This window comes from Myodes glareolus, chromosome 17, assembly GCF_982192425.1.
Source record: "Myodes glareolus chromosome 17, mMyoGla1.1, whole genome shotgun sequence".
In the NCBI taxonomy this organism is placed as follows: Eukaryota; Metazoa; Chordata; class Mammalia; order Rodentia; family Cricetidae; genus Myodes; species Myodes glareolus.
In genome coordinates this window covers 68,241,938-68,258,746 of record NC_142042.1, presented here as the reverse complement: position 1 = coordinate 68,258,746, position 16,809 = coordinate 68,241,938, and the positions used below count along the sequence as shown (strand labels likewise).

The 16,809-nt window shown below is 50.0% G+C and overlaps 2 protein-coding genes across 22 annotated transcripts in view; one reads left to right on the top strand and one right to left on the bottom strand.

The window, feature by feature from the left end:
* Arhgef11 (Rho guanine nucleotide exchange factor 11) overlaps positions 1–7,235 on the top strand; it is a 139,373-nt gene extending 132,138 nt beyond the window's left edge. For 15 of the 16 annotated variants that reach the window (XM_085678095.2, XM_085678087.2, XM_085678086.2 and 12 more), the window contains 6 exons: positions 102–314; positions 594–944; positions 1,896–2,024; positions 2,787–3,031; positions 3,300–3,489; positions 6,203–7,235. In XM_085678095.2, the coding sequence (XP_085534221.1) occupies positions 102–314; positions 594–944; positions 1,896–2,024; positions 2,787–3,031; positions 3,300–3,489; positions 6,203–6,261 (1,187 nt within the window). In that variant the 3' untranslated portion in view covers positions 6,262–7,235. The remainder of the gene's footprint in view (positions 1–101; positions 315–593; positions 945–1,895; positions 2,025–2,786; positions 3,032–3,299; positions 3,490–6,202) is intronic. The other variant, XM_085678093.2, reaches the window with a different exon arrangement.
* A 960-nt stretch (positions 7,236–8,195) lies between these two features.
* Positions 8,196–16,564, bottom strand: Lrrc71 (leucine rich repeat containing 71). 6 transcript variants are annotated; one of them, XM_048453891.3, is made up of 15 exons: positions 16,227–16,564; positions 13,780–13,929; positions 13,572–13,700; positions 13,265–13,340; positions 13,110–13,187; positions 12,414–12,482; positions 12,088–12,247; positions 11,933–12,016; positions 11,763–11,852; positions 10,774–10,923; positions 10,505–10,598; positions 10,085–10,173; positions 9,048–9,137; positions 8,565–8,686; positions 8,196–8,387 (listed from the first exon to the last, which is right to left on the bottom strand). In XM_048453891.3, exons 1-15 carry the CDS (start codon positions 16,384–16,386, stop codon positions 8,348–8,350), a joined length of 1,581 nt encoding a protein of 526 aa, XP_048309848.1. In that variant the 5' UTR covers positions 16,387–16,564; the 3' UTR covers positions 8,196–8,347. The 6 variants fall into 6 exon arrangements, 4 of the variants coding, with proteins under 4 accessions (XP_048309848.1, XP_048309852.1, XP_048309834.1 ...); XM_048453895.3 differs by having other exon boundaries at positions 9,048–9,134; XM_048453877.3 differs by having other exon boundaries at positions 9,023–9,137; positions 16,227–16,563.
* Positions 16,565–16,809: the final 245 nt, after the last annotated feature.

Below are 16,809 nucleotides of genomic sequence, written 5' to 3'. Positions count from 1 at the left end.
GAGCTTACTAACCAGGGTTCCCGAGCCCTGGGTCCACAGCTGGACATGGGCTCATCTCATATTTCTACTCTCCCACACCCTAACACACACATTCCAAACAGGCCCTGGGCCCCAGCAGAGTTTTCAAGAGAAGCATCTGGTAGCACAAGAAAAGCCTGAGCAGGAGGAGGATGCAGAGGAGCTGAGAGCCCTGCCTCACCCTTCCCCTTCCCTGGATGGAGAAAACAGAGGCATCAGGACAAGGGACCCTGTCCTTCTGGCCCTCACAGGCCCTCTACTCATGGAAGGACTTGCTGATGCTGCCCTAGAAGATGGTAAGTGCCTCAAAGACTTCATCATTGGCCCCTGGTATCCCAGTAGCATAGCCCATATGAATTTCACCTTCTACCTACTCAAAGGTTCTTACTTTATGGGAGCTGTGTGCGGGAATACCAACTGGTCAGCCAGAAACCCAGCAGTCCATGCTTAGACTGCCGCAGATTGACTGTGTTAGTGGCAGGAACAATGATACTCCTCATCTCCCCTGAGCTTTCCCATTACTAGGCTGTGTGCAGTCCTTCATCTGGGAGGCCATTCCTCTGTCTTTCCTGCAGTGGAGAACTTGCGGCACCTGATCCTGTGTAGCCTGCTGCCCAGTCACACTGTGAAGACTCAGGCTGCTGGCGAGCCTGAAGATGACCTCACACCCACCCCTTCTGTCATCAGCATCACCTCTCACCCCTGGGACCCAGGATCCCCAGGGCAGGCTCCCACCATAGGTGACAACACCCTCAGGCTAGAGGGAAGCCAGCCAGAGGGGGAGGATGTGGCTCTCTGTTCTCTGGCACAGCTGCCCCCAAGGACCAGAAATTCTGGCATCTGGGACTCTCCTGAGCTGGATAGAAATCCAGCTGAAGAGGTTTCAGGCACAGAACCAGCAGGAAGTTACAAAGTTGTAAGAAAAGGTAAAATATGTTTTTGTGTCCATTGTGTTCACACTTTTGCTGGGGTAAAGATGAGTATTGCAGGGAGATATTTCTTTTCCCATCTTTCTCCTGGGTCCTGTGTGAGCACTGGCATTAGGACCTGGAGGAAAAAACATGTTGATATGAAGAGCCCTGAAGTTAGACAAGCAAGGCTCAAAGCCCTCACTTGCTAGTTAATATCTGTGTATCTTAAACAAAATTCAAAGTATATCCTCATTTTCCTTCTGTAATAGAGCCAGCACAGATCAACTTCCAAGAAAAGTTTTTGCTATTCTTCACTGATTATCTAATCTAAAGAAAAAAGTTGGAGTGGGATAGAAAGAGACAGGGACAGACAGAAAGAGAAAAAAAAAGTCACTTTTCTTCCCAGGAGATTCAGGTTTAGAAAAATGAGAACGAATACCTGTTATTCCAGAAAGTGGCTAAGAACAGAGGAGCTTAAGACAAAGCTGGGAAGACTCTTGGAAATGGGGGTGGTCTGGGAGCAAGTGCATCACAGAGTGGTAGAGAGGATATTCCAAGTTGGGGATACTGTGGGCAGCTCTGTGACAAATCCAGCCAGGCTTGAATAGACCAGGCAGGCAATGGAGGAGGGAAGGCTCTCCTGAAGAGAGTGGCCAGAATGGTAATGCCAAGTCTGGGCCACTGGAGGCTGAGAGGATTGTCTGACATCAGTCCCTTGTGCCTTCGCTGCCCCCTGCTCTGTTGGCCAAAGGCTGCCTCTCCTGGGCTTCTGGGAACTGACCTGCTCCTGCTCTTCCAAGGTGACTTGGTGGAATGTTCTCTTCAGCTCCTGGGACATGACCATTTATGATCTTGTACTCACCTTGTTCTTTTCTTCCTTTATTCTTGTTATCCCCAACATGTCCACTTCTTTCTCCCTCTCCTTCATGCTCTCTCTCCCTCCTTTCCCCTTGTCTTATCTCTCAGTCTCTCCTCTCCCTGGTGGTGGTGTCGGTGCAGCCAAGGTGGCGGGCAGCAAAGTTATCCCTGCACTACCAGAGAGTGGCCAGTCAGAATCTGAGCTATCTGAAGTGGAAGGCGGAGCACAGGCTACGGGTAATCAACTTCTTCTTGGAGCCAAAGCCAGGCCAGGCTGTAGCAGGGGTCCCATGGGATAAAATTGGGCCTTGGCTGTCAGAGTTCTTTTACCCACAAACATCCTATGTGCTCCCTGAGCTGTCTGAGATGGTTGGGAAGTAGCACATGAGCCCAAAGACAACAAGGAAACCTGTACCTCCAGCTTTGAAAAACCATTCGCTGGGAGATGTAGAGGCCCATTTCAGAGCTTTCAGCCTATGCTCAGGTCTGGAAGAAAGCAAGAAAGTCTGGCCAGTGCCCATACTCCAGTGTATTTAACCTGACATCCTGAGCAACCGCTTCCCAATCCTGCCCACTACTCTAGTACTGTGGTGAGAAAAGGTTTGCATGGCTTTACAAACCTTTGTGTTTCTCCACGGTGGGTTCTCTGCCAATCAGTTGATGTTTCTAGGGGATGGTGGTATGTAGGGCAGTGTTGACATGCATCAGTAGAATGTGAACTGAGCTCACTGAAATACTGCTGCCTAAAACCTCTTACCCCTTCCTTCCATGAATGGGAGCCACTCTCTTTCTCCCTCAGCGTAACACCTCCATCTTGCCCCTTCTTCCTTCTCATCACTGAGCATTTTCCCCTGGCAGGTGGGGAACAGTTCCCATCTAAAGGGAAAAGGGCCTGTGGGAGCCTGGTAGGCAGCATGGGCCTGTGTGTACTCTGAGGGAGTGGGAGAGTGACTTCGACATCTCTGCTTGACTAATTTCTTTCTCTTGCCCTCGGTATAGGGAACTGTTTTTATGTCAGCATGCCATCAGGACCTCTGGACTCCAACACTGAGTGTACCAGGACACCCCTAAGTCCCTTACAGCCTCACAGCCTCCCTACATGGCCAACAGAGCCTCAGCACCAGAGGGGAGGCATTGGGGATCAAATGTGTTCCAGCTGCTCTCCCCCCAGTCTGGCCCTCAGGGATGTGGGTGTGATCTTTCACACCATCGAGCAGCTCACCATCAAGCTCCACAGACTCAAGGTAAGGAACATGACAGGACAGTTATACATTTGGATAAGTAAATGTTTATGTGTATAGATATATTCACATATATATGTATGTCTGTATATGGAATTGAGCCTAGGGCTTCATACATGCTAGACGAACATTCTACCATTAGGCTACATCCCCAATTCAGGAAGTATGTATCTTCACTGGAGTCCTAGGCCACCTTCACCTTCAGCTCACCCTGCCACACCCTCTGAGCCTTAGCCCTGGGACTCAAACGTTCCTCCTACAACTCTTCTAGGACATGGAACTGGCCCACAGAGAGCTTCTCAAGTCCCTTGGAGGAGAGTCGTCTGGGGGGACCACTCCTGTGGGCAGTTTTCACACAGAGGCAGCCAGATGGACAGATCACTCTCTCTCTCCTCCAACCAAGGAAGCTCTGGCCTCTGACTCCCAAACCAGTCCGGAACAGGGGTTCTGCCCTGAGGAAGGTGAGTAAAGCCAGTTCCTGCATTGCCACCATGAGGGAATGCTATAACCTCTGAGTGAGCATAACCAAGTGGTCGGGGTGGGCCCATGACTCTTTTCCCTTGAGGTGTGACCAACACATTCCCTCAGCTTCTTCAGAAAGGGATCTTTGCCAGGAAACAGAGGCAGCCGAATTTCTGTGAGTTCAAGGTCAGCCTAGACTACAGTTCCTGACCAGCCAGGACTACATAGTGAGAAAAAGGGTAGAACGTGTGTCAGAGAACTTCAGTTGTCTGTTCTTGCCTTCCACCCTGAGACAAGGTCTGTGTTCACTGCTGGCTTAGCCAGGCTCATGCACTCCCACATCCAGGTTTACCTCGATTCTGGGGATCCAAACTCCAGTGCTCATGCTTGCGAGGCAGTGCCCATCCATTGAACTATCTAAGGGCTCCCTCCAAATAGAGACCAGTACAGAACCCTCTTTTTTTTTTTATTCTCTGCTCCCCTCCTTACCTCTTCCCTTCCCTTCTACCTTCTCCCATGATCCACTTGCTCCCAATTTACTCAGGAGATCTTGTCTTTTTCTACTTCCCAATGTAGATTAGATCCGTGTATGTCTCTCTTATGCTCCTCTTTGTTGTCTAGTTTCTCTGGGATTATGAATTATAGGCTGGTTTTTGTTTTATATCTAAATACCACTTATGAGTACATATGATGTTTGTCTTTCTGGGTCTGCGTTACCTCACTCAATATGTTTTCTAGAACCATCCATTTGCCTGCAAATTTCAGGATGTCAATTTTTTTTCTGCTGTGTAGTACTCCATTGTGTAAATGTACCACATTTTCCTTATTCTTTGGTTGAGGGGCATTTAGGTTGTTTCCAGGTTCTGGCTATGACAAACAAAGCTGCTATGAACATAGTTGAGCACATGTCCTTGTGGCACGATTGAGCATCCAAAAGTGGTATTGCTGGGTCTTGAGGTAGGTTGTTTCCTTATTTTCTGAGAAATTGCCACACTGACATCCAAAGGAGTTGTACCAGCTTGCACTCCCACCAGCAGTACAGAGTGTTCCCTTTACCCCACATCCTCTCCAGCATAAGTTGTCATCAATGTTTTTTGCTCTTGGTCATTCTTACAGGTGTAAAATGAAATCTCGAAGTTGTTTTGATTTGCATTTCTCTGATAGCTAAGGATGTTGAGCATTTCCTTAAGTGTCTTTCAGCCATTTTAGATTCGTCTGTTGAGAGTTCTCTGTTTAGGTCTGTACCCCATTTTTTTTTTGGATTATGTGATCTTTTGGTTTCCAATTTCTTGAGTTCTTTGTATATTTTGGAGATCAGACCTAGGTCTGATGTGGGGTTAGTGAAGGTCTTTTCCCATTCTGTAGGCTGTCATTTTGTCTTGCTGACCATGTCATTTGCTTTACAGAAGCTTCTTGGTTTCAAGAGGTCCCATTTATTGTTTCTCTCAGTGTCTGTGCTGCTGGGGTTCTATTTAGGAAGTGGTTCCCTGTGCCAGTGTGTTCAATTTACTTCCCACTTTCTCTTCTGTAAGGTTCAGTGTGACTGGCTTTATGTTGAGCTCTTTGATCCATTTGGACTTGAGTTTTGTGCATGGTGATAGATACGGGTCTATTTTCATTCTTCTACGTGTTGGTATTCAGTTATGCCAGCACCATTTGTTGAATATGCTTTCTTTTTTCCATTTGATATTTTTTACTTCTTTGTCAAAAATCAGATGTTCATAGGTGTGCAGATTGATATCTGGGTCTTCAGTTTGGTTCCATTGGTCCTCCTGTCCTTTTTGTTTGTTTTTTGGTTTCTGTTTTTTTTCGAAACAGGGTTTCTCTGTAGCTTTGAAGCCTGACCTGGAACTAGCTCTTATAGACCAGGCTGGTCTCGAACTCAGAAATCCACCTGCCTCTGCCTCCCGAGTGCTGGGGATTAAAGGCGTGAGCCCAGTTCTCCTGTCTTTATGCCAATACCAGGCTGTTTTCTGTACTGTAGTTCTATAGTAGAGTTTGAAGTCAGGAATTGTGAACCCTCATTTTAAAATCCTTTGTGTATATGGATGCTTTGTCTGCATCTAAATCTGTATACCACATACATGCAATGCCTAAGGGGGCCAGAGTCAACTTGTATACTGTGAAATTAGAGTTACAGATGGTTATGAGCTGCCATATATAGGTGATGGGAATTGAACCTGGGTCCTCTGGAAGAGTTCTTCCATTCTAAAAGCAAGTGTTCTTGTTTAGGAGGTCATGTACCAGGAGGTCCAGATTTTACCTCTGCTGCAGGTTCTTAGTGGCTCAAACCTGGATTTCGAGGGAAGGCCACTGCTATGGCTTGACTCAAAGTTAAAACACTTACCTGTCCCGGTTTTGGAAGCCAGACAGAAGTGAGGTACTCATAGACCTGCTGAAGTCCCACAAGAAACAAGGGTTGGACTGACAAGATGGCTCAGTGTTTAAAGGCATTTGCTACCAAACCTGACCATCTGAGTTCAAGCCCCAAGACTCACAATGGAAGGAGAGAACTGACTCCTGCAGAGCTGACCTACACACACTCCATACACACTCCACACACACCAGCAGAGGTGTTTTAATAAAAATAAGGAGAGTTTCTGGAGAAGAAAGCTTTGTCACCAACAGCTGGTGCTGAAGAGTTAAGCCTGGGACTTGAAACAGAACATTACAAACCTAGCCAGCTTCTCAACCCTCACCATCCTCCCACAGGCTCCGACACCCCCCTGGAAGACAGTGCCACAGACACAGCTGCATCACCAGGACCATAGCCATCCAGACAACCAGAGCCTCGGCTTCTCCATTCTACCAGAGTCTGGCCTGAGCCAGAGCACAACACTAGGAGACCCAAGCCTCCCCTTGACAGATGCCAGAGGCCCAAGGAGAGACCTGCATGTGGCTTGATCTGTTCACATTGGACAGAGTCCAGTTTCATTGTCTCTTCCTATTAGCCAAATCTCCATGGATTTCATCTCCTAAGCATGCTGATCACAGCAGTAGACCTCCTACAGTGGTCTGCCCCTTCACTCCACATAGGTACATAGCATATGTGGGGTGTACTGTGTGCACAGTACCCTCAGGTGTACAAGTCAAAGGAAAAGGCTTATGTGTAAATGCACTTTTTTCCTCCCCTTCTTCCTAGGCCCGAGACAGCTGGGTGCCTGGCTCTCTCTGTCCCTTTAGTGTCCTATAAATATGTCTATTGTATGTTCATTTTTTTGCCATTGTAAATAACTTAGCCTTTTTTCTGTCCCTGGCATGCTCAACCTGTCAGAGACCGGTAAGATGAGAGCCAGTCAGCAGCCCAGCTCAGGGTGGTGACTGTCTGTGTTCCACAGGCTGGGAGTTCTTCCAGCACTGTTAAGCTCCAGGACCTTCCGTTGTCAGGAGATGAGCCTGTGGGGAGCATCTTGCCTCACTCATGCTCACCCCTTCCCTATTTGCCTCATAGAAACAGATACAGCAGGTACGATAAGGAGCTCAAAACAGACCCTAAGAAAGCAGAGTTCGAGTTAATTCAGAACCCTTCCCCGGGGGCCACAGCAACATTGGCTCATTGCCATGCTCCCACTCCACTCCCCACTGATGAACATACACACTGTGCTAGGTGTATATATACATATATATAAATATATATAATATATAAAATATGGATATGGAAATGACTGTTTTGCTGTTAAAATAATGTATACTCTTATTTTCTTCCTTTCATGGTTAAGTTTTTTTAAAGAAAGGTTAAATATTCTTCCATTGTGGCTGTATGATTCTTAGACTGATATAGGGTATGTTGGTTGTGACTGGTCAAGAATGGGTAGAGGGAGCCAGAAGAGCCCCTGCCACAGCATCCCACACCAGGTCACCTCTCCCAAAGTTCCAGGTGTGTGCCTTCTCAAAAGAGGTTGGACAAATGACCTTGGCCCAAAAAAAGACATTGTGGTTACTTCACCCAAAGGAACAGGGCTCTCATAACCTACCCTCAGCTGCAAAGCATGAAGAGGGGTCACCTCACTTCCCTCATCCCTCTCCTTCCCATATGTCAGGACTAGCCAGAGCTGTAGAGGACCTGGCAGGTGTAACTGGAGAAGCCATCATGGATGATCAGTGCTGGGACTCAGAGCAATGGGAGATAGATGTCCCTGGAGCCACTCAGCAGCCAGTGCTGAAGCAGCAGGTTGGCAGGCAGAGGCCAGGAGATGAAAGAGATGTCCTCTTTACCTCGGTTGGAGATTCCCTATAGGTTAGCATGGGCTCTCCAAAATTTAGAGGCAGCCTGGCAGTCCCAACTCTGGATGTCCATGATTTCAAGTTGCTGACCTGCCATGTCTAATGTCTGGCCTTTGCTATGCAAATATGGCTACAATACCCTCTCCAGAGTGCATTTGTCTCACTAGCCAGGCAGACACATGGGTTGGAGTGCTGGGGGTGGGTCCTAGTTCCCAGCTTGTTCCCTTCATCCGTTGTGCTGACTCCATCATCAGCTGTGTGCATGCTGGCGGAGATGGGCTAGGGGATGCTGCTGGTTACTTCACCCAAAGGAACACGGCTCTCATAACCTACCCTCAGCTGCAAAGCATGGGACACTCGGGAGGTGGAACAAGGGCCCCGGCTTTGTAGCCAGGAGCTCAGTTCATCCCCCCAACAGATATCGTGTGATTCAGGCCACCACTCTGCCATGGCAATATGAACAGACTCGGGAGCCCAAATGTTCCCAACAGTTCTGAAGTGATTTTCAAAGAATAGCACAGCAATAGGCTGTTACTGGTCCAAGGTGTCTCCCATGGGAAGCCTAGGTAGCTGTGGCCTCCTCCTCCCTGACCTTGGCCTTCACAGGGTCCCTTGGCAGCATCAGTTCCTGAATCATGGTGTATGTTGGACACTGTGGGTCAAAGCAGTTTTTCTGAAAGGGAAAAAAAAAAGGGAACATTAGCAGGAATGAAGATTTGTCTTCAGGAGAAAACAGTGCCCTGTACAGTATTAGGACTGGTGAGCAGGAGAGGGCAGTCATGCCATTGGTGACAGCAGAAAACAAAGAATCGGGACAATGAAACCTTCTGGAAATGGGCCAGGAACTCACCGCCAGGGATAGCCACAGCAGCCCCAAGGGACCCTTGGATGAAGTCTTGGGCTTGGAGAACTGAACCTGGTATTGCACAGCAGTAAGGAAACCTTCCAACCCCACCTCTGTAATTCGGTTTCCTGAGAGAAGACACAGACAGTGGTACCTGGTATCACACCTGGCAGCCTGACTCCCCATCCCCAAGTTCACTAGGCAGGACTGACTTTTTAACTAGCCCTCTACCCTATATTTTCTACTTCACACCTTCCCCCCACTTCCCCTTTCCCCTGTGAGTCGTCTCCCCACCTAGCTGTCTCACTCATGCCCTCCCTGACCTAGCACTTCCTCTCAACTCCAGCCACATGGGTCTGACAAAATAATACTCAGATACACCCCATAGAGCTTTGGTGGCACCCCTTAGCAAAATGGAGCCTGGATAGTCGCGTGGTCAGGACAGGTAAGGCTTGCAAACATACGGAGGAGGTTGAGGTGCAAAAGGACCTTGTTCCCAGGCATGAAAACTTTCCCATCTCGGTGCTCCACAGGCTCCAGGAGAGGGTTGACCATCTCTGTAGCTTCAACAACCAGCTGCTAAAGCAGAATAATTGCAGCAGAGGAGAGGGGAGCTGGTCAACAGGCCACTCATTCATTCATTCAACATACAGGTTTTGAGTGCTGGTTATAATTCAGGCTGTGTCCTAGGTGCTGGAGAAACAAAGATAAATAAGCCCATACCCTCAAAAAAGTTCCTTGGTGTGGGGAACCAGAGGATTAAACAAGAATGTAGTGTGGCTGGGCCCTTAAGAGCAGAGAACTATGTGATAGACCTTAAAAGAGGTAGCCTGGAAGTGAAAGTTGAATGTGTACAGACATTCAAATGAAGAGGGTGGGCTCCCCAAGCAAGGAACATGGTATGTGTAATGGCCCTGGAATCCTGAGTTCATAAGGGACCGAGGTTCTAATAAGCATTTGTAATCCTTCCATTAAAGAGCATTGGGAAGCTGATGGTCCTGGTGAGAAGGAGCAGTTTGCCCAAGGCAAAGAAAGCCATCCTCCGCCAGAAGTTGTCTTGGATGCTGGGAAAGACTCCTAAAAGGACAGGGCTTTCCCTTCCAGGGAAAGAACAGACAGGGTTGTGGGGTCTCCACATGGAGAGAATGGAGAGGACAGGAAGGAGGACTGGAGGAACTGGGAGCCAGGAAGTAGATGGCCCAAAGAAGGCTTCCCTAGGGCTACTGATCCTGCCTGGGGCAGTGTGGTGACAAAGTGCCTGTTTAGCACCTGTGGGGCAAAGCAACCTTTGTTCCTGTGCAGTGTTGGAGGGGCAGGTGGTGAGCTGAAGACCTCTAGGTGTACAGCAGATCCAAACTGGGGTTCCTCCTAGATGCCGAGGTAAAGGGGCCTGTCTGCCGCATGGGAAGGGAAATGAGGAGTTGTGTCATCTCCACAGTAAGTGCAGGTCAGATAGGATCCCATGTAGGCTGGAGTGAGCTTACAGAGACCACTGCCAAAGTAGTGAAAACCGCGGATGCACGTACCTCGGACTCCAGGAGGATGCTGCGCTTCTCTTTGCTCCCCGTCTTGGGCCCTTTTCCCTTGGTCATCTTCTGCTCGGGGATGGTGACCTCTGGGACCAGAAGAGGAGCCAGAATGCACAGAGCAGACCCCCTGACACCACCCAAACTCCCCAGAGAAAGGATCTTGGAAAGGCAGAGTCCTCAAACTCTGAGACTTGGGTGAGGGGAACATAGGAACATCTGCAGTGAGCTCCCCTCTATGGACAGCCATAGGTCTAGTCCTGAGAGGGTAGTGGGTCACTCATCATTTCAGGGTGAGGAATAAACAAGGCCCAAGGGGAGACGTGCTCCTGGCAGACAGCCGGGCCAAAGCCAGGCTCCTGCATGCTGTCCAAGGCTCTTCATGTGGGAAGCTCCCCATAGAAAGGTGCTCACACTTACTCCCCTTGCTTGCCTTCGTGGCATCTTCTTTCTTAGGGGTTCCTTGTGTGGGTGACTGCCCGGGGCCCGACTTCTCTTCCTTCTTTACAACTTCCTGTGAAGGATGTAAGAAGACATAATGGATGCCCTGTTGCCCAGAGGGAGAGAATAGGAAGGTTGAGCCTAGAGACATCTTCAAAAGCCCAATCCATTTGCCTGCCCTATATACCATAGAAGCTCCTCCCCTGCCTATTCAAGGCCCAAGGTTCCCTTTCACCCAGCACACCTACCCCTGACTTCTCCTTTTTCTTGCCCAGGCCCTTAGGTGTTTTCACTGTCTGCATCTTTTCTGGCTTGTCCGCCAAAGCAGCACTGCTGATCCCCATCGTCTGAGACTTCTCACGCTCCGTTTTGGAGTCTCCATGTCGGGAGGAGGAAGGCTGCACTCAAAATTGGGAGGGTACAGAGGAAATAACTAGGTTCTTTCCCTTCCCCACCTCCCTGCCTGTCAGTTGGTATGGGACAGAGGAAATAACTAGGTTCTTTCCCTTCCCCTCCTCCCTGCCTGTCAGTTGGTATGGGACAGAGGAAATAACTAGGTTCTTTCCTTCCCCACCTCCCTGCCTGTCAATTGGTCTGGGACAGAGTTGCTGTTGTCAAGGAGCCAGAAACGGATGAGCATGAGCTGGAGGCTCAGGTTTTCATCACAGGAGGGAAAATAGCTCACTTTGAATTTGTTTTATTGTTGATGATGATGATGGTAATTTGTTGCAGTGGTAGGGATCAAACCGAGCACCTGTGTGTGGCAGGCAAGAACTTTATGTACTGTACTATACCTCTAGACCTTGGCTTTATTGAGTCAGGGTCTCCCTCTGTGGCTCTGGCTGTCCTTGAACTCATCTTTCATCTGTCTCCTATCTGACAAGGTTTGCATTGTGCCCAGCCAGCAGCTTTTGTTGAGCTAAGTTCTAGGGCAGTATATCAAATGCTTTGTAGTAACTCATTTAATCATTTCAACTCTGTGAAGAAAGTAAGTTGAGGCAACTGAGACTTGGAGGTTAAGCATTGATAATGTGGGGAGGATTTCAAGCCCAGGTGGTCTGATAGCATCTTTTCTCTTAACTACTCTAACGGTTAGAGTGGCAGTGTAGTTAGAGCACCAAGTTGGGTTTGATAGAGACTGGGTCTCCAGAATCCAGAAAGGCAAGAGGCTGGAGGGAATTTGAGTTATGGGCAGCGGGCAGAAAAGCAGCCTTCCTAGGACCAGGCAGCTCCTCACCGATCGTGACCGCTCCTGCGATCCTTTCTCCAGCAGCAGGCGCCTCCGCTCCACCACCTCCCTGTGGGTCAGCTCAAAGGGGCGCAGGACCTGAGGCAAGTCCAGCTCCCTGCATCAGACACCTGCATCAGATCCCCCCTCCTTGCCCTGCCCAGCATGCAAAAACCCACCTCGGCCAGCTTCAGTGCTCCCTTGTCTTGAATACGATTGTGTGCCAGGGACAACCAGAGGAGAGAGCGATTCAGCCTCAGGCCCTGGAGAACAGAGAGTCCTGTAAGCCAAGGGCGAGTTAGCGTCCCCAGTCCATCTTGCCAACAGTACACACATCCGCAATGTAGCCTGCACCCTCGTCTCCGATGTGGTTGAATCCCAGATTCAGTGAAACAAGGGTCCGGTTGCTGTTGTGCAGTGTGGACAGTGCCTGGCCTAGGAGCTGTGCCCCATGGTCATCGATGTTGTTATTCCTCAGAGACAAGTGAGCAATCCTGGGACAGGGAGAGGGAGAACCAGTGTTCTTGGGCTTGGTTCTGTCTGATCTATAGGTGGAGGGGCAGGAATTAAAGGTGCCTGGAGACAGGGAAAGGTGAGGACTGAAGATAACTTCAAATGGGGGATAGACCAAGAAAGGAAAGTGAAGTAAAGGAGTCTCACGTGCTGTCCAGGCCCATGAGCTTGTAATAGGACTGCTCCGGTAGTGGGTTCCCTTCCAGAGATACCTTCCTGAGAGTGAGAGGGATCTGAGGAATCACCAGAGAGGCCATGCAAGGCGGAGGGGAACAGTGCAAGTATGGTTCTTTGAGAGCATCTAGAAAACAGTCTAAGTATATCCCCCAATGACTAAAATATTCCCCAGGCTAAAATTCCAGAATCTGTCTAATTCGCAGAAGGAAAGCCCACATGGATAGCACTGAGGGGTATTTGTGAAGCAAGAATGTTAACTCTAGGGTCCTGTAGGAACCTGGAAAGGGGCAGACAGCTAAGCAACAAACTAATTGTAGGCTATCTTAAGCCTGGCTCTGCATTCTACCCATCTACCCTGTGATTCCTAGAAGGCTCATGAGGAATTGCATGAGCTATTCCTCCACATCCACATCCCCATATATGCAAAGCAGCATCTGTTCCTGGCTCCTCCTGCTCACTGTACTGAGTCATGGAGATGATCTCTAAGAAGGGTGGGGCTCATGGGGAAGTTGGGACATCAAAGGGCTCTGTGGATGCCACCTAGACTAAAACAATGGTCTCAGGTGGGAATCCCACCCGACAGACTTGCTAACTCTGTAGGTATCCACTTCCCCCTCGTCCACCCCAGGCAGGCCCCTTAGGCACCGGGGCCTGACCACAACTGACCTGAGTGTGGAGGAACAGAGAGGCAAAAGGGCGATGAACGTGGTCAGGGTCTTATCCGTCAGCCCCACCTTCCACAAGCTGGTGTTAGAAACAGAAACAGCTGGACTCCATCCTCCCCAGCTGGCCAGAGGCTGACCCCCCACAGCGCCACTCACTTGATGGCTTGCAGCTGGCTGAGGGAGGGCAGACATTTGGAGAGGATACCCAGAATCCGATCCTCAACTTTCCAACCTGAAGAAAGGCCAAAGGTATCTCAGGCCTGGGAGGGGCTTGATGGGAACTGTTGTGAGCCAGTGGGGGGCGTGGTAGAGCTGGAGGGGAGTGGCAGTGAGGGCGGGGTAGAGTTTGAGGGGCGGGCAGAGCCGGTGGGGGGGTAGAACTGGAGGGGAGTGGCAGGGGCGGGGCGGGGTAGAGCTGGAGGGAGTGGCAGAGGCAGAGAGGAGCACAGAGGGCAGCACTCACCCCGGATGTAGACCTCTTTCACTGCCTTGCTGTCCTCCGGCTCCATCTCCACCTGAATGGTCGGCCGAAAGAACACGTATTTGCTCTCCATGCTGTTCTGGCTACAGGATGCTGATAGCCGCTGGTCCTCTAGAAAACGGTGCAGTGTAAGGGCACCACAGCTGCAGCGCGCCCCACCAGTGAATGAGCTGGGTGGGCTATGGCTCACCTTGGGTGGGTTTTTCTGACATGGAGGCAGAAGGGACAAAGTTCTGATGGGGCCGTGGCCGGGTGACAACTTTGGGAAAGTCCGTGTAGCCTGACCGTGCGCAGAGCTCGGCGAAGTCTGTCTCCAGGATCCCGGAGCACTGGTATTCCTCTGCAGGGGTGGCAGCAGAGTGAGCCCCGCATTCAGCGTGGGAACCTCCACACTCACAGCAATTCCAAGGTGGAACCTACCTTGCTAAGACCTATGCTGAAAACATTGGAGGAAAGCAAGAGCTCACAGAGGGGACAAGGCCTACCCAGCAGAGCTGCTGACCTGTTAACACTTTTTATATAGTATTTACTAGTCAGTCTCCCAGAGTTTGTAAGTATTGAAAATCCTCATTGCCTTGATCAGTTCTGTTCCTTCAGCCTTGCCCACCACCTACTATCTTGAGGCTCTGCAAACTTGGTGTCTGGCAACCCCAAGAGACCCTTGCTCTTTTCAGTTCTCCCCGTGGTAGCCCAGGTTCCTCCAAACCAACAACCCCACAGCAGCAGCCAGGCCACCAGCAGAGAACAATGTCGGTTGTGCCTGGCCTTCTATGTCTGTGCAGTAGGGAGCCTGGTCCCAGCTTACCCAGAGCCTGCATGACACACAAAGCTCTTTGAGGCAAAGGTGAGAGGAGCTTTGCCCCTGCGCCCAGCTATCATAGGAAATGCTCAGCCAGTTAGCCCAGTTTACCTAGGTAAGGGTAGAAAACCGGGAGAAGTTGGGGGTGGCCCCTGCATAGCCCTATGCATGCTCAGGCTGCCTCTCTTCTATTAGATATGCCCCTCATCCTTCTTGGCATCACTCACCTCTCAAGAGTGAGTCCCTCAAACTTTATCATCCGTAGAAATCGCCTGAGAAGCATGAAAGCACCTCCTGGCTGGCCCAGGCTCTCACAGTTCTGTTCCCTATGGGTAGTATTTCAAAGGAACTTACTCTGTCCTCCTCCACTCCCACACCAATGCTAAGTGACCCCACTCCCGAGTTTGAGAAATGGGCCATCAGATGGAGTTTCCTCTAAATCTACACACATAGCAGGCATCTCTACCTCATGTGAGACTCATGTCTGCTCTCCACATTGCCCTTGCCCAGGGCCCCTGTATGCTGGTCACTCGAGTTCTCCCCTGCACTTGCCAAAGCTGCATAGGCTTCCTTTGCACCTCTTCAGGCAGACTTCTGACCCGTCTTTGGGAGTCTCGGGTTTGAACATCCCAGCACCAAAGCAGCCCCCAAAGCCATTTCACCCTGCCACCCTTCATTCCTGCTGTGGAGCCTCACTCCTGAAGGTCCACCCTCGCATGCTCCTTCCAGCTTTCTTCCCATGAATTCCATCTCAATCCAGCTAGCATCTCGGGCTAGAAACCTGGTCCTCAGTTGCGTTGGGTCCCTCACTTCTCTCTCTCTCTCTCTCTCTCTCTCTCTCTCTCTCTCTCTCTCTCTCTCTCTCCCCAGTTCTTCACCAACTCACTTCTGCCTCTCAGGAGCCTGACCCACCCTCTTGCACCTCCACTCCCGTGCCAACTATCACTGTTCCTGAACTGAGCTCCTCTGTCACGGCTCATCGTACTGCTGCCCCTCTCTCCTCCCCCTTGCTTCTCCATGCACTGCCAGTGTTTCTTGTTCTCTTTTACTTCCTTGAAACACAGTCTTGCTTTGTGTGCAGCCCACGTTTTATAAGGAACCCAAGTGCCTGCTATCTCAGCATTCCAAGTGCTGCGGTTACAAGTATCCACCATTTATATGCCCGGGGATTCAGTGCCATCTTGCCTTCCCTATGGGAGATACTTTTTCTCCAGTTCATAATCTGCCTGTCCCGGCCACTGGCATGGACGGGACAATAACACCTGGCAATGGGTGGACCCTTGCAATCTTTTCCCAGGTTGTTTTATCTCCATTTCAGGGACAGCAGGGTCCTGACCCTCTTTGCTAACAAAAGCATCAAATTTGTATCAAGACACCCTCTGACAAATTTCTTTTTGCACTTAATTGGTGAAAATTAGGTTCTGTCACTTTCTACAAGAAAAGTCATGGTCCTATTCATCTAACTTTAATAGTTTTCTTTAAATATGTCAAAGCAGAACTGTGTCCATGGCCACAGGGCAGATACTCAGAAAGTAACTGTTGGCTAAATGAGTATCTCTAGAGCTCTGCTCAAGAGCCCCTCCTACAGCATCATGGGATCTTCCCACCCCACTAGTCCTCTTTGGCATATCTTATCACATCTCATGGGGTATGCCAGCATCCCCAGGAAATATGTATTCTTTAAGGCCAACTCCTGAGGAGACCACCTTTAGTCTCAGCAGAGATAAAATTCTGAGTTCTGGACCAGCCTAGCAAGTTCCAGACCAGATTTAATTTATTAATAATAATAAAGCAAAGTTCTGGGGCTGATCAACCCAGCCTCAGCCCTGCCAACATACCGGGATTTTTTGGCTCCTCCTCACCCACTGGAGGCAGGGCAGTTGCTGCCTTCTCTTTAGCAGCCCGGTCCCCCTTCTTGGTTACCGCACCGGATGATTTTTGGGCCCCGGGACGTGGTGTCCTAGGTGAGGTCCCCGTAGCACTCGGCTCATTTGACATTCTGGTGATTCTGGACCCCTTGAGTGAGAGGCAAGATGAGACAGGACTCTGTGGGCCTCACCCTGAAGATCGCCACTCACCAGACCCAGTTGGCCAGCAACTGCAGGATCTGTGCGAGTCCCTCTCCAGGACAACGAGTCTGGGTGGGTGGGGCTGTGACCAGAGCAACGGGCAAAGACTGCGCGTGCCTGTTTGCCCTGGGCTGGAACGAGTGGGCGTGGTTTGGTACTGTTGGACTCAAGCAGCACAGGATCCACGTAGGGCAGAGTGAGCGAGCACCTAAAGAGTCCCTACTCATGGAGATGTGGGGAGTGGAGGACACTCAGAAATGGGGTTCAGATCCATTCTCTAGAGAGGCCCTAGTGGTAATGGCCCAAGCAAGCCGCTCAGGCTGATACTGAATGTTCTCCTCTGTGCAGCTTA

Excerpts from the sequence above, each read along its gene's own strand:
- Lrrc71 (XM_048453877.3), bottom strand. The coding sequence starts at position 16,386 with ATGTCAAATGAGCCGAGTGCTACGGGGACCTCACCTAGGACACCACGT. Across the intron at positions 10,599-10,773 it reads AGAAAAAGGAGAAGTCAGGG|GAAGTTGTAAAGAAGGAAGA; the intron begins GTAGGTGTGCTG and ends CATCCTTCACAG. Across the intron at positions 9,138-10,084 it reads GCATCCTCCTGGAGTCCGAG|CAGCTGGTTGTTGAAGCTAC; the intron begins GTACGTGCATCC and ends ATTCTGCTTTAG.